Raw genomic sequence first — 13,710 nt, 5'->3', positions numbered from 1 at the left:
TTGCATATGTTGTCATTATATAGTCAGATAGATCATTCTATTAAATATGTTATAATTCGTTATACAATACTTGTTGGTGTATCAACTAAAGCTACACTTCCATTCCTCGATCGTTGCGATTCACCTGCACGCTCCAACCTAGGTCTCGCCCCCTCACTGTTACCTCTTGTCAGTCTCCTCCTGAGCCCTCCTCCTTCACCACTGTCGCTGGCCTTCCGTATTTTGTCTTGCTCTTTCAGTAGTTCCTCCTTCTCCTTTTCCATCTCTGCTTTTTCTTCCTTGCGGTCTTCCTTCATCATCAAACGTTCTTCCTCCATGACCTCATTCCAAAGTCGCTGTTGTTGAGCGGACATAGCACTGGCCGTCCTGCTCTTAGAAGGAGATAGATGACTGAGGGATCGATTCCTAGGACTTGTAGGGGATTGTATGAGCTCTTCGCTCATATTACTATGACCTGAGCGTATCCTTGAAGGTCTTCGGCCCGAAGGAGATCGGCCCAGCGTTGCTGCAAATGAGATGTGTGATCCAGTGGGTGCAGCAGCCGGGGTACTAGGTTCCTGTGTTGCTTCAGGTTCTTGTTGTACTGATATGGCGCTCGGAGTAGATACACGAGGCATCGAGATGAATGTATCCAAATTGTTGAGCTCAAGTGGAATAGGAGGACCTGGCCTTGAGCGTACAGACAGATTGTCCATGCCTATACCAGGGTTCGAGGTGCTAGAACTCGCTCGTGGCCTGCGGAATACATCGGATAAAGCTGTTGCAGCTTTGTGGGTGTGTCGACGGAAGAGGTGGGTGCCGGAGAAAGTATCATGCACTTCACTGCCGATATTCGAAGGTGTAGACATGAGTCTCGTCTCGCTGTTGGCGCCCGGAGAGGTCGGTCGATCATCAGAGGGACCATGTACGAAAACATCTTGCCATGTATCGCGATCTTTCTTGTCTCGAACGGACAAATCGGCGAATTCTGATTCACAATCGCTGATCTGACCAGATCCTCCCGCACTTGTCGTGAGGGCCACACGCATTTCGACAGTATCATCAAGATCCAAGGTGGAAAGAGGATCACGTGGAAGCCACAGGAAATCATCGTAATTATCCGTGTAGGTTGGCTGATCGTCATAACCTCGAGATCGGTAGTAAGGTGGAATATCTTCCCATGGTTGCAAGGCAGGATGAGGAGCGACAATACGTTGTGAATCTTTCGCTTGGCTCGCGCGGGACGGAAATTCCGAAGGCTTCACCGATGCCTCTTGAGGGTTTCCGAATGGCTCAAAAGCGATCTTCGAATCGAGGGTGGAGAAGAGAACATGATCGAAGGGAATTGGTTTGTGACTTGATCCAGCTTTTTTCCAACTGCCAGCCCAACGGCCGACACTTCGTCTCAAGGTGTTGAACCGGCTACTACCTTGGGAAGCGGGTAGACCATTCGGAAGAGGTACATCATCGGGATCCCAGTCTTCGGAAGCGGTATCATCGTCCTCATCATTGTCATTTGTCGAAGCGGTGACAGGGGGACACAGTATATCGGCCTCCTGAATGTCCAGACTGGGGAGGTCAGCTTCCATCGTGGGTACGGGAAACTCACTTTTTGAACCGGCTTTTCAGCGCACGAGTGATTCTGCAATCTATCAGCGACAACCTTTCCGGTAGCACTTACATGAGCTTGGTGATGAGAGTGATGGCGAATAGGATTCCTGTAGCGATTGCATGTCCTTTCGCTTTGTCTGCCTCGGCATCAGCATGCGTCTCTGGCAAGTCGCCATTGTAACTCACTCAAGATAAAGAAAGCAAAAAGGACAAATTGAGCCACTGATATGGGTATATTAGCTATATAAACTACTGGATGCTTGCCACTCACGAGCGAGGGCATCCAAGCTGTATCGCAATACTCTGATGCTTGTACGCTTGCCATTGGTCTCATACAATCGTCCATACACGTAGGTGAATTGCCGTTTCCATACCACTACATGTCAGCGGGGCTTTGGATTCTGTATTGACTCACCATAGCAGGCGCCGTAGTATACAAGGGCTGATGAAAGATTAACGATCAGTGTCGATATATGGTGCAACTTGGCATGCCACTCACTAAATGGAATGACCAAAGGGCTTCAAGATGAGTTAGCTAGAAGGCCTGTCGTCCGTTTGAACATTAGACTCACTTCAACAACATGAACAAATGCATGATAGCACCACCGAGTACTAATGACATTAGCTGAAGCATTCCTAAGGTTCACTTACATTGTTGTGGAACCTGCGAGAAATGACTAAACGTAGGACTAAGTTCGGTCAGCGAGGTAGGTTTAACTTCGACTCACTGTTCCGTCCGTGACGACCTTTGCCTCGGAATGACCGAAAGCCTTGTACCGAAAACATAGACAATGGTAGGAAGCTTTTCGTCAGCACAATCAAAAGTGGGTGATGACTTACTCCAAAACGAAAGATTTCAAAGAATGGTTGGATTGCGGTTTGCAATAGAATATACGATGCGAAATAGGGAGCGGCCGTCGGCTGTTGCAAATATTCAGCCCAACCCGCAGTTCTTCAACTTACAAAGGCAGACGCGATGATTGGCAAAGGGTCAAAGCTTTTATTTTGAAAAGCAGTAAGATATGCTTCGATAGTAGATTGTCCAATCTAGGATGTCAGCCGGGTCCCATGCGGGTTTCACTTACAGCAAAGAACACCACGCCGTTCACCATCACTGGTCGACCAATCAAAAGGTCAGCTTTTCGACTGGGGATGATCGATATCAAGATGCTCACAAAACTTCCAAAATCTCTCTAATACCGAATTGTGTATACCCAACCTTGTTACGATGGTTTCCGCCTTGTTAGCTATAACCAAAAGGATCGGACAAATTGCGATGGTGAGCAAAGCAACAAGTATCACCGGGGCCAATGAGGTGATAGCAGAAGCGACTTTGGGATGAGCGTTGAGGAAAGCTTGTAAAGGTTTGATGAAACCGGCTATATTCGTCAGAGATGCAAGTGCGCAAAGCAAAGAGACCGGGAAGATCTAAACGTCAGCTTCTATCGTGTCACCCGATACTTACCCAGACCAAAGTGAATGCCCAAACTCCAAGATAAACAACCCATCCCCGAACAAACTCGGATCGATAAGTACTCTTGCCCAGACGAGGCCATAGTATGTCAGTCCAATCCGGTGCTGGAACAGCATGACATGCAAGGGACCGTTTCGGATGGCTATCCAAGATCTTCGATGCCAATCGAGCTGTTTTTGCATCCTTGAACGTGACGAATGCAGCGGATGAGGGAGTGTAGGAGGATAGAGGTCGTGAACGACTTTCGTCGAGGAGCATGGTGAGGTAGCTCAGCTTTGTCGTCAGGTAGTCGATGAGTGGAGCATTTTGATCACGAAAAACAGATGTAAGGTGAGTGAGTGATTGGTAAGGATCTATGCATTCGCGGGGAAGAGAGTGCAAGGCCTGGAAGGTCAGCTAAGGTCTGAATAAGCTGACTCACATCCCAGACGGTCGTGTCAACCTTCCCAGCGGAGCCATGATCATCAAGGAAAGGATCGAGAACTCGCACGAGCCTCTGCATGCGATCCTGCTTCGTCGCGTTGGGTGGAAGTGGTTGATCCTTATCTTTCTCGGATATCATCGGTACAACGCCCATTGTGCGCTTATAGCGTAACGCAGCTGCTAAAACTCGTTTTGCCAGATTGACATGGGCCTGATTATCAGCACAAGCATCATCACTGTTGCACTCACGATCTCAAGTTTCCTCAGTACGTCCTGCCTTCGATCCCGCAAACTAGCAATGGTATGGAGCTTTCGTACCAGAATCACTTCTTCCACATCACTCTCCTCATTGGTCCATCCAGTTAGTTCAAGAGCGTTAAGGGATAACCTTGGTTTCTTCAGGTCTGGTCGATTCTTCGGAGATTGTTTGCGTGCGTGATGCCTCTGTATATAGTAGTTGAAATAATCCCTCAAAATGGTCTCATCTCGCACTATACATCAGTCAGCTAGTTACATTGCCCGCTCGATCCCGCTACGTACTGTCAGGAGGTATGTTGGTGACCATGAGGGTTCTATATCGTTTGACACCTTTACAGTCTTCGACAATCGAACATGAATCTTGACCTTCTTCCCCTCGAGTGGTGGTTCGCTTCGTTTCCTTGGAGGCTGCAAACTTCGCAGCCAGCGCCTTTATCTGTCTGCGACGATAGGCCAAAGCTCCCCAAGTGATCCATAATACCGTTGCGGTCCATGTTATCGTGATCCACCATATCAGCAATGCATGAACCCACAGCCACTTGGACCCGGATGACTGGACAAGGGATGACACCGATGCTCGCAACATGGAAGTCTTGGCGATGTCTCGAGGGGAATAAATGATGTGTAAAGGCATGAGAACTCTGTTTTGATGATCAGCAAGGCACTTTTGTGTTCGTACTCACGGCATAATGACGACTGTTTGTAGAAGCGTGTAGAAAACTATGGTTGTCGTTGTCACCATGAGTATATTTCTCGTTCCAATATCAATCAACTTACAAGCCCCACGGAGGAATCTCGCATGCAAGGTCAGATCAAGACCACATTTCTCTGGCATGTCTTTCTCGCGTACTTTGAGTGACGATACAATCCACATCAATGGCCATCGGGGAACAGGAGGTGAAGCATTCCTGACATGTCAGCCTATGCACATGGTCAGGTTGACTCACACTGCCCAAGCTTTTGGTTGGAATATACTACAGAAGCGTTAGTCGAAAGCACATCATCCATGTTGAGGTAACTCACTACCCAAACTCCCAACTCTCTCTATCACCAAGTTTACTTCTAGCCTTGTCCTCTTCTCCTTCATCTCTGACCAATCCCTCGCTACTTGGGCGTCCGTCTTCCCTGTTCTGGAATTTCGCACCTCTCCCCCGTAACCCCTCCCAACCTCGTTGCGCAGCAAAGAACAGTCGGACCGGTATCCTCTGAAAACGCCCGTCCTTGCCCCTCCTCCTGGGTATATGCACTTCTACCTCATAACCTATCAAGCATGCACCGGCGATCGCGAGTGTGAGGTAAAAGTTATCGAGTAGACCTGAATATGCAGCGGTGTAGTTGGTGTGCTGGGACAGATCAGCCATGCCAGCGAGTGGCTTAGGCTATTTTGGGAGAGGGGGATGATCGAATGAATTTGCACTTGAATCTTGTTTACCGAGGGTGATGCGATATGTTCTATATGTGGACTGGTCTGATCTGATCTGACCTGATCCATCTATCTTCTGTTTCAATGTCTATCCATCCACCTTTACTACAGTGAGTGGTATGATGATGATGGTGATGATGATGCCCATTACTCGAGTACTTGTCCTTTTATTTATCTTTTATCTTTGACCAGTTGTCGTGTCATGTACGATGGTGGGATTGTTGTATTACGTAATACCATGTCAAAGTCGAGTGGAGGAGGTTCACTCGTTTTTCTGCTGTGCAATCAATCAACCAATCAATCAACCTATAGAGACATCAAGGTCAACAACAAAGACATGTTGGATCCTACCCATTCACCTGTCAGCTCCCAGTACCCCACTATCCTTACACTTGCCACACCATGGCACTGAGAGATGCCAACTGCTACACACTTACTGTCAGCCAGTCTTCCTCAGATCCCTCGATCATACAGCTGTCAGAATCGCTTGGTCAAATACGTAACAAGGATGAGCCGAGGTATGCGAGGGTGAGGGAGAAGAGGGATGATGAAGCTTATTCTAGTGCTATATACGGCGAGTGTCCATCGCAGATTATGGAAGGGATGTCATCACTGATGTTTCGCGCAGATGTACTGACCGGCGCACGACTTGCATCCGCCGGTTACGAAACGGAGAAATCCAAGAAGAGGAGGCTGCAGCTACATGGGCCAGATGAGGAGGTACCCTTTGAATTCACCGGGCGCATGTGAGTGACAGTCACTTCATTCCGCGGTCTCTGCTTAGGTATCATAATCCCTGATCGTATCACCGTCTTGCAGAAATTTCGTAAGTTCCATCCCACATAGCCCGGTCCTCCGCTGATAAAGGACATAGGAATGGACTTTTACTTTTGAAGGGTAAGTCGAGCGTCAACACAATCATGACCTGTACGGATCATCCTTTTACTCTCAACGAAGCTAACACGTCTTCATTCGCATTGTAGGAATAAATACCGCTGGACCCGCGAGGTATATGGAAAGGATTATATATGCTCGCTCGATCGAAAGCCTGATCCAAAGGTCGAGATCTGCCTGTAAGTACTAGCAATCATTGTTTGATCGGGCGCCAACGAGAAATCATGATGTAGAGCACGAGATGTCAGTAGTAAAGGTCCAGCACGTCTGCAGATCCTTCACTACAACATCGATCGATTCCCCGCCGAGATAAAGGATGTGCGAGGATTAGAAACACTCCTTGTTGCCAGGTAAGAATTTTTGATACTCACTCGATATTTTGTCAGCTGTTTATAGATATGAATGTAGCTTACTATGCCTATTGGATGCGGCTAACGATCGAAACATCCTCTCGAGATCACCATCCAGCGGGAGTAAATCTGCTGTGCTTTCCTCCAAGGACAAGGATGTGCCACCAGTACCGGCTAGGCCCGAGAGAGTAATAAGTGAAGACGACTTCGAGCCCGTAAGCTTACCTTGCATGTCAACATACAGTTTCAGAATTGTGACACTGACTCCTGTCTGTCCGTAGGAAAATCCTAACGAAATTGTGGTTTCTACGACCAGCGATATAGACGATCACATCGCTCGAGCCATCGCCTTATTCGAGGTAAGTGAATTGGATTCCGCAAATTATAGTTGATTGACTTGACAACCTGTTCAGGATCCACATGTGCTGTTTATCGTGATACGGACCAAAACCGCGGAAGCTGCTCAAAGGGCTTTGGAGGTGTCGCTTGGCGTGAAAAGGTAAGAGAGGCTCTCAACCAGCGAAAGCAATGGTAGCTGACTCAATCATCTTGACCAAGGTTCCGATATCATGAGAATTTACCCGAATTGAGCCAATATGTCATCGAAGAAGAAGCAGACTCAGTACCTTCATCATCTACAAAAGGCAGCAAAACAGGCCCTAAAGTGATCAGTCTTGATGATGAACCGTCAAAGTGAGTTCATGTTATCCTTAGTTCCAACATTTGATTGAATCACCCTTCCAACTCACAGACGCCTTGTTGTCAACAGACATATATCCCCCTCCAATTCCGTTAGAGGTAAGCAGAAAGTCTGGACACCACTACCCAACATAGCCATCTACCTATCTACGATCGAGTTGCCGGACCTGAAACCTGGTAGAAGAGAACATCTCAAATACGTTGCCAGTGCCAGCAGTAGGCCACAATCATCAAAACCTACTTCCCTCCTCCCATCCGCTCCACCACCGGTCTTACCCCCGAAAGAGCCTGCTGTTCACGCGGAATCCTCCAAACGTACAAGCTCTTTTGGTAGGTTGTTCAGAAGTCATTCTTAACTGAAGGGACAATTGTATCATCACGTAGATTGTAGATAGACCAGATAGGACCACATGCATAAAATGCTACGAATAAAAATAATAATAAACCGAAACGACTAAAAGAAAATGCTAAATTATTGTATACATTGCTTCTGTTCCACAAACTTATCAATCAACAACTTTCTTGTGTGACTCTATTATTTAATCAACTTCCTCCATAGAACCGGCGGCTTCCTCGAGAGCAGGAGCATCAGCTTCGGCCGAGGCGGCAGGAGCAGGCTCAGCGTCAGCGTCGATGGAAAGACCAAGAGCGATCATTCGGTTGATTCGTTGAGCAAAGTCTTGAGGAGCGGTGAGAGTGAAACCGGAAGTAAGGAGAGCAGTCTCGAAGAGCAAGTAGGTAAGATCTCGAACGGTCTTGTCGGATTTGTCTTCGGCGACTCGAGACTTGAGTTCCTTGATGATTGGGTGGGTGGGGTTCAACTCCATGGTCTTCTTACTGGCCATGTAAGAGGACATAGAAGAGTCTCTGAGAGCTTGAGCTTTCATGATTCTCTCCATGTTAGAGGACCAACCGAATTGACCAGTAACGAGAACACACGGGGAATCGGTGATTCTGTTGGAGACGATGACCTTCTCGACCTTGTCACCGAGGTTCTCCTTGATGGCGGAACAGAGACCTTCGAATTCCTTAGCTTCCTTTTCCCTAGCCTCCTTCTCCTCGGGGGTCTCTTCAAGTTCAAGACCTTCCTTGGAGACACAAACGAGTTTCTTACCATCGAACTCCTTGAGTTGAGTGACGGCGTATTCGTCGATGGGGTCAACAAGGAGCAAGACCTCGAAACCTTTCTTCTTGAGGACTTCGAGGAAAGGCGAGTCCTTCACGGCATCGAGGGATTCACCGGTGAGGTAGTAGATAGATTTTTGAACCTCGGGCATTCGAGTGATGTAATCCTTGAAAGAGGTCATCTCGTCGACGGATTTGGTGGAGTGGAATCGGAGGAATTCGGCGATCTTGCTTCGGTTGGTAGCATCTTCGTGGATACCAAGTTTGAGGTTCTTGGAGAAGGCGGTGTAGAATTTGTCAAAGTTCTCCTTGTCCTCAGCAACTTCAGAGATGAGCTCAAGAGCTTTCTTTACGAGGTTCTTTCGGATAACCTTGAGAATCTTGTTTTGTTGAAGAGTCTCTCGAGAGATGTTAAGAGGGAGATCCTCAGAGTCGACAAGACCAACCATAAAGTTGAGGTATTCAGGGATGAGGTCCTCGTTGTCTTCAGAGATGAACACTCTTCTAACGTAGAGTTTGATGTTGTGTCTCTTCTTCTTAGTCTCGAAGAGGTCGAAGGGAGCTCGTTTGGGGATGAAGAGCATAGCCTTGAATTCAAGTTGACCTTCAACGGAGAAGTGCTTGACGGCAAGGTGGTCCTCCCAATCATTGGAGATAGACTTGTAGAAACTGGCGTATTCCTCTTGGGTGACTTCGGAGGGATTTCTAAGTAGTCGAAAAGTCAGCTGCCAGCTTTGCAACTGACGTAAGAGGTCATACTCACCTGGTCCAGATAGGTTTTTGCTTGTTCAACTCCTCGTTCTCGGTGGTAGTCTCCTTTACCTTCTTGGTCTTCTTAGTCTTCTTGGCGGAGTCTTCGTCCTCAACTTCCTCAATCTTGTTCTCACCCTCCTTAACTTCTTCCTCATCCTCAACTTCCTTCTCGGTCTCCTTAGTGACGACAAGTTGGATAGGGTAAGAGATGAATTCGGACTGTAGGCGATGTCAGCTTAGGTTCACCTGTCAAGTGTGATGAAGATAACTTACGTGTTTCTTAACGATCTCTCGGATCCTCTTCTCTTCGAGATATTCCTTGAGGTCTTCCTTGATGAAAAGCTTCATCGAGGTACCTCGACCAAGACGTGGTCCATCAACGTCTTCAGTGATGGTGAAGGTACCACCGGCGGCAGACTCCCAAATGTATTGTTCGTCGTCATTGTGTTTGGTGGTGACTTGGACCTTTTCGGCGACAAGGTATGAAGAGTAGAAACCGACACCGAATTGACCTGTGATAGCGGTGATATGTCAGATTCCTTGTCTGAGGACAAAATAAGAGTGTAATTAATTACTCACCAATCATACTGATATCAGCACCGGAAGAGAGAGCTTCCATGAAAGCCTTGGTACCGGATTTGGCGATCGTACCAAGGTTGTTAACGAGATCGGCCTTGGTCATACCGATACCGGTATCTCGGATCGTGAGGGTACCTTCCTCCTTGTTGGGAATGATTCGGATGTAGAGGTCTTTCTCAGAGTCGAGTTGAGAAGGGTCTGTGAGAGCGGCATATCTGATTTTATCGAGAGCATCGGAACAGTTGGAGATCAACTCTCGAAGGAAGATTTCTTTGTTGGAGTAGAAAGTGTTGATGATCAAGTCGAGAAGTTGAGAAATCTCGGCTTGGAAACCAAAGGTCTCTGATTGTCCAGACATTTTGAGCGTAGGTATCTATCTGGTAGATGAAAAGGGAGACGATCAGTGACTGCCGCACAAAGGCAAATCCTTTCCCTTGAGAGGATGCGGATCAACTTACTAGGTAAAGAGGTAAAAGTGATGGAATGGAATGAGATGAAACTGATACAGGTGTCTAGGTCTACGTTATAGCAGATTTTTGGCTGATGGTTTGATATGATCAGATGAAAAGAGTCTGAAGAAGAGAAGAAGGAAAGAGAAGGAAGGGTGAGTTTAAAAGGTGGAAATAAGGACTGTACGTTGAGTTGAACGAGTGCACACGGGTAATTTACCAGGAATGACTGGAAGATTCCATCCATTCGATTCCATAACATCACTAGAAGAGGGGACCATTTAAAGCAGAAAAAGGATACTATCATCGCAAGCAATCAAAAGACCCGGATCCATCCACGTGGTGTACCCGGCCACGGTCGAACAAAGTTTATGCATAGTGAGTCAACCTCACAACAGAGGAATGCAATATAACACATACATATATACCTCGACTCACTCACCTTCACCAGACCACTCACCCGTCAGCTGACAGGCTCGCAGACTTGCACCATGGCAACCTGGACACCTCTGCTCACCCCTCCCCCCGATGTCTCCCCAGAGGTCAAACCTCCCTTGACTACAGATCAGGAAGCAAAGTTGCAAAGTTTGATCGACCATTTCGGAGCTCCAGGTTTCACTCTTCCCATCAAGCAGCATGCAGAGGTGAAAACAGGCCTAGGTGATCGGGAGATGATGTTCTTGGTACGTCAATTTATTAGATCGCTATCACGAGGTTTCAAGTCCCATACTGATGACAACAACGTACTAACAGTCAAAGGAAACCTTGGTAAGGTGAATCATCTGAATTCTGTGCGACTATGTGTGAAGGATGCAGCACTGACAGGACAGATCATCAACGTTCCAGGTTCCTAGTCGGTAAGCCTACGTTTCACGGTGTCATCCAATCGAATCCATCCTGATGCAGACTATCTGAACCAGCAACGAAGAACGATCTTTCAGCTACCATCGCTCGACTGGAGGATTGTCTACTTTGGAGACGTACCGAGGATATCGATAACCTCCAGCGTATGTCGGAAGAATGCTCGGAGGAGGTGAATATATACTTTCTTCTTTTGCTTATATAATGTTCTTTCATGACACTCTCACCGTCTATATAGTCAAAGACGGGTAAAAACCTCGCATTGGGTTTTTCGAAAAAGGGTCAACCCATAGTCACATTCTTTGTCAACCGCTCTTTTGTCTCCCTCGATAATCCAAAGGCAGTTGAGGGTTTCACCGGGCGTGCACACCCTATGGTATGATTTTTTTGACACCTTGACCTGATACAAGCTAATCGCGCGAGTCTAGGTCTACATGCTGGAACGAGCGAAAGATCTCATGTGTGCGGGTGTAACGTAGGTATCCATTTCTTGCTTCTACGGGAGAAGCGACGCTCATTGCCCGCTTACATAGGCATACATTCGTTGTCTTCAACTGGTCAGGCAAAAAATCCGGTCCCTCTTTGCCATTATCAGTGAGACCGACCACCTTTTCTGTCAGAACGCACATGCTAAGCATGAGATGATCAGGTCATCAAATCCACAAATCACATTCTTTCCAACTACTATCCTGAAACTCTTGGTCTGAGCGTTTTTCAAAACATGCCTTGGGTATTCAAGACTCTGATAAATCTCGTGTGGCCCTTTGTCGATCCGATAACCAAGAAAAAGGTCAAATTTGGTACCATTGAGGGTCAAGAGATCGTCAAAGAAGGTGATGTCGACCCCAGTCAGCTACTCAAGGATGCCGGTGGTAGCGTCGATGTAAGTTGACTCTGTCAAGCAACCGAAAAGTGTCGGCCGACTGATGAGTATTATCATAGATCCCATACGATCATGCAACCTACTGGCCTGCTCTTTTGCAGACTTGCTTGAAACTTCGAGCGGAAGAAGAGGAGAGATGGACAGCGTTGGGTGAACGTCACGTCGGCCGAGAGGAAAAACTCTTCAAACGACCCATACCCTCTTCTTAGTAATGTTGTTATCTTACAAGAGACTTGATTGTGGATCTTAGTGATGATTGATTTGGACTGATACTGCATATAGATTGATAGAGTTGCCTTGATTGTTATATATCCCTCACCTGATGCACGCATGATGAACGATGAATGTGTGTTCTTCTTGTGTTATCTGATGTCTGGTATGGGTAGTGAACGACCCTGAATGAGAGTGCAATAGTGTAGTTAAATTACCCTGGTTTTCATCATACCAGATTGGAAAAAACTACCACCCAATCGACCATTGTATTGTATGCACCATTCAGCAGCAGTAGTACAGCCAACAGCTGGGGACATCGACAAGTTGACCTACGAACAAACAAACACACCAAAAGAAACAAAACACCTTGTCAATCCATACGATAGTAACGTGGTGTATTCGCATATGGACCATCAAAGGTTGAAATCGACTCATACTCAAAAGTTACTTTGACGTCAAATCCCAATCCAACCTTTATCCCTCCGACGCCACCAAACATCATCTCAACACTTCACATCCCCATCACCCATCATCTGCAAAGTCAGTCGTGGTCCTCTCGATCTCTCAGTGTTATCAGCTACCACTTGATTTTTCCTCATCAATCATTGCTACATACCCAGCTGTATCGGCCAAGCACACCACATTTTCAACCATGTCAGACACGAAGGGACAAACATCGACATCACCGGAAAAGAAGGTCGAGGATAAGCCTGCAGCCTCCTCGTCATCATCAACTCCTGCAAAGCCGGAAAGTACTGAGAAGACTACCACACCGGATGTGAAGAAAGAGGAAGAGAAGCTAGAGGTCAGTGCGCTAGTCCTTTTCACCCATGATGATGATGATGAACATGATGACGAGAGAGGGGAAAGGCATGGTACAAGCTGACATTGGTCATGTAACAACTTTTACCTATCTCCGTCGATCCCGGTCCTACACAATCACCTCTACTGTCGCTTCAATCGAACAGCTCGAAGAAGACGTGATTGATATGGAGACATTCCAACAGATCATGGATATGGACGAAGAGGACGAAGGTGATGATGAAGATGGGGAAAAACATGCATTCTCAAAAGGGATCGTCTGGGGATACTTTGAACAAGCCGAGGCTACCTTCAAAGACATGGAAGCTGCTATGTGAGTGGGCACCACTTTGTCGTCAATCACCTGCATGATGCCAACTCGATACTGATGATGAACCAATCATTCATGTGCCTTTTCTCGATCGCTTGTTCGTCATTCGATTCCCACCAACAACATCCATCACCTTACGACGATACATTATTCATTGTGCGACGTATATCAACCACTCCTCAATGTCCTTTCTTGGCTACCCCTCTGCATCGTTGACAATTCCCATCATCGACAACTATCATGCCCTGCATACATCCCACATGGCAATACATCCATCTACCTCTTTGTCACCTCACCGACCGTTCATCAACCACAGTGTCGCTGAAGATCTAGCCAAACTCTCCTCTCTCGGACACTTTCTCAAGGGCTCATCCGCCGCTCTGGGTATAATCAAAGTCCAAGCTTCCTGCGAGAAGATGCAACACTATGGTAATCTGAGAGATGAAGAAGCAGGTGTGAGCTTGGGTGCTCCCGAGGCATTGAAGAGGATCAAGGAGTTGTTAACCGCTTGTAAGAAGGATTATGAAGTGGCGAAGAACTGGATGGAAAACCTCTATGAGGAGGATCAATAATTCTAACAGACACGCAACTTGGGTCATTCGTT

General features: G+C 47.0%; 6 protein-coding genes across 6 annotated transcripts; 3 read left to right on the top strand and 3 right to left on the bottom strand.

Moving 5' to 3' along the window:
* Positions 1-59: 59 nt before the first annotated feature.
* On the bottom strand, positions 60-4,580 carry V865_007656 (uncharacterized protein; the record flags this gene model as incomplete). The annotated part of the gene is made up of 17 exons (XM_066231399.1): positions 60-1,548; positions 1,661-1,727; positions 1,777-1,812; positions 1,862-1,966; positions 2,090-2,109; positions 2,163-2,215; positions 2,319-2,360; positions 2,431-2,511; positions 2,554-2,615; positions 2,676-2,704; positions 2,766-2,809; positions 2,893-3,018; positions 3,486-3,647; positions 3,737-3,978; positions 4,028-4,386; positions 4,429-4,465; positions 4,523-4,580. 17 exons carry the CDS (start codon positions 4,578-4,580, stop codon positions 60-62), a joined length of 3,012 nt encoding a protein of 1,003 aa, XP_066087496.1.
* Positions 4,581-4,688: 108 nt separating this feature from the next.
* Positions 4,689-5,106, bottom strand: V865_007655 (uncharacterized protein; the record flags this gene model as incomplete). The annotated part of the gene is made up of 2 exons (XM_066231398.1): positions 4,689-4,719; positions 4,769-5,106. 2 exons carry the CDS (start codon positions 5,104-5,106, stop codon positions 4,689-4,691), a joined length of 369 nt encoding a protein of 122 aa, XP_066087495.1.
* Positions 5,107-5,570: 464 nt separating this feature from the next.
* V865_007654 (uncharacterized protein) lies at positions 5,571-7,467 on the top strand (the record flags this gene model as incomplete). Its single annotated transcript, XM_066231397.1, has 11 exons — positions 5,571-5,742; positions 5,797-5,914; positions 5,988-5,994; positions 6,043-6,065; positions 6,152-6,241; positions 6,296-6,412; positions 6,471-6,627; positions 6,694-6,771; positions 6,826-6,911; positions 6,971-7,105; positions 7,182-7,467. 11 exons carry the CDS (start codon positions 5,571-5,573, stop codon positions 7,465-7,467), a joined length of 1,269 nt encoding a protein of 422 aa, XP_066087494.1.
* A 183-nt stretch (positions 7,468-7,650) lies between these two features.
* On the bottom strand, positions 7,651-9,926 carry V865_007653 (uncharacterized protein; the record flags this gene model as incomplete). The annotated part of the gene is made up of 4 exons (XM_066231396.1): positions 7,651-8,941; positions 9,000-9,208; positions 9,263-9,501; positions 9,569-9,926. 4 exons carry the CDS (start codon positions 9,924-9,926, stop codon positions 7,651-7,653), a joined length of 2,097 nt encoding a protein of 698 aa, XP_066087493.1.
* A 582-nt stretch (positions 9,927-10,508) lies between these two features.
* V865_007652 (uncharacterized protein) lies at positions 10,509-11,970 on the top strand (the record flags this gene model as incomplete). Its single annotated transcript, XM_066231395.1, has 9 exons — positions 10,509-10,700; positions 10,771-10,790; positions 10,864-10,874; positions 10,938-11,050; positions 11,117-11,254; positions 11,307-11,353; positions 11,412-11,472; positions 11,528-11,761; positions 11,821-11,970. The coding sequence occupies 9 exons, from the start codon at positions 10,509-10,511 to the stop codon at positions 11,968-11,970; spliced, it is 966 nt and encodes a 321-aa protein (XP_066087492.1).
* Positions 11,971-12,626: 656 nt separating this feature from the next.
* Positions 12,627-13,678, top strand: V865_007651 (uncharacterized protein; the record flags this gene model as incomplete). Its single annotated transcript, XM_066231394.1, has 3 exons — positions 12,627-12,779; positions 12,943-13,109; positions 13,423-13,678. The coding sequence occupies 3 exons, from the start codon at positions 12,627-12,629 to the stop codon at positions 13,676-13,678; spliced, it is 576 nt and encodes a 191-aa protein (XP_066087491.1).
* Between the last annotated feature and the right edge of the window lie 32 nt (positions 13,679-13,710).

This window comes from Kwoniella europaea, chromosome 2 (genome assembly GCF_036810445.1).
Source record: "Kwoniella europaea PYCC6329 chromosome 2, complete sequence".
Taxonomy (NCBI): domain Eukaryota; kingdom Fungi; phylum Basidiomycota; class Tremellomycetes; order Tremellales; family Cryptococcaceae; genus Kwoniella; species Kwoniella europaea.
Note: the sequence above shows the minus strand (reverse complement) of the source record. Positions and strands in the feature narration are given on the sequence as shown.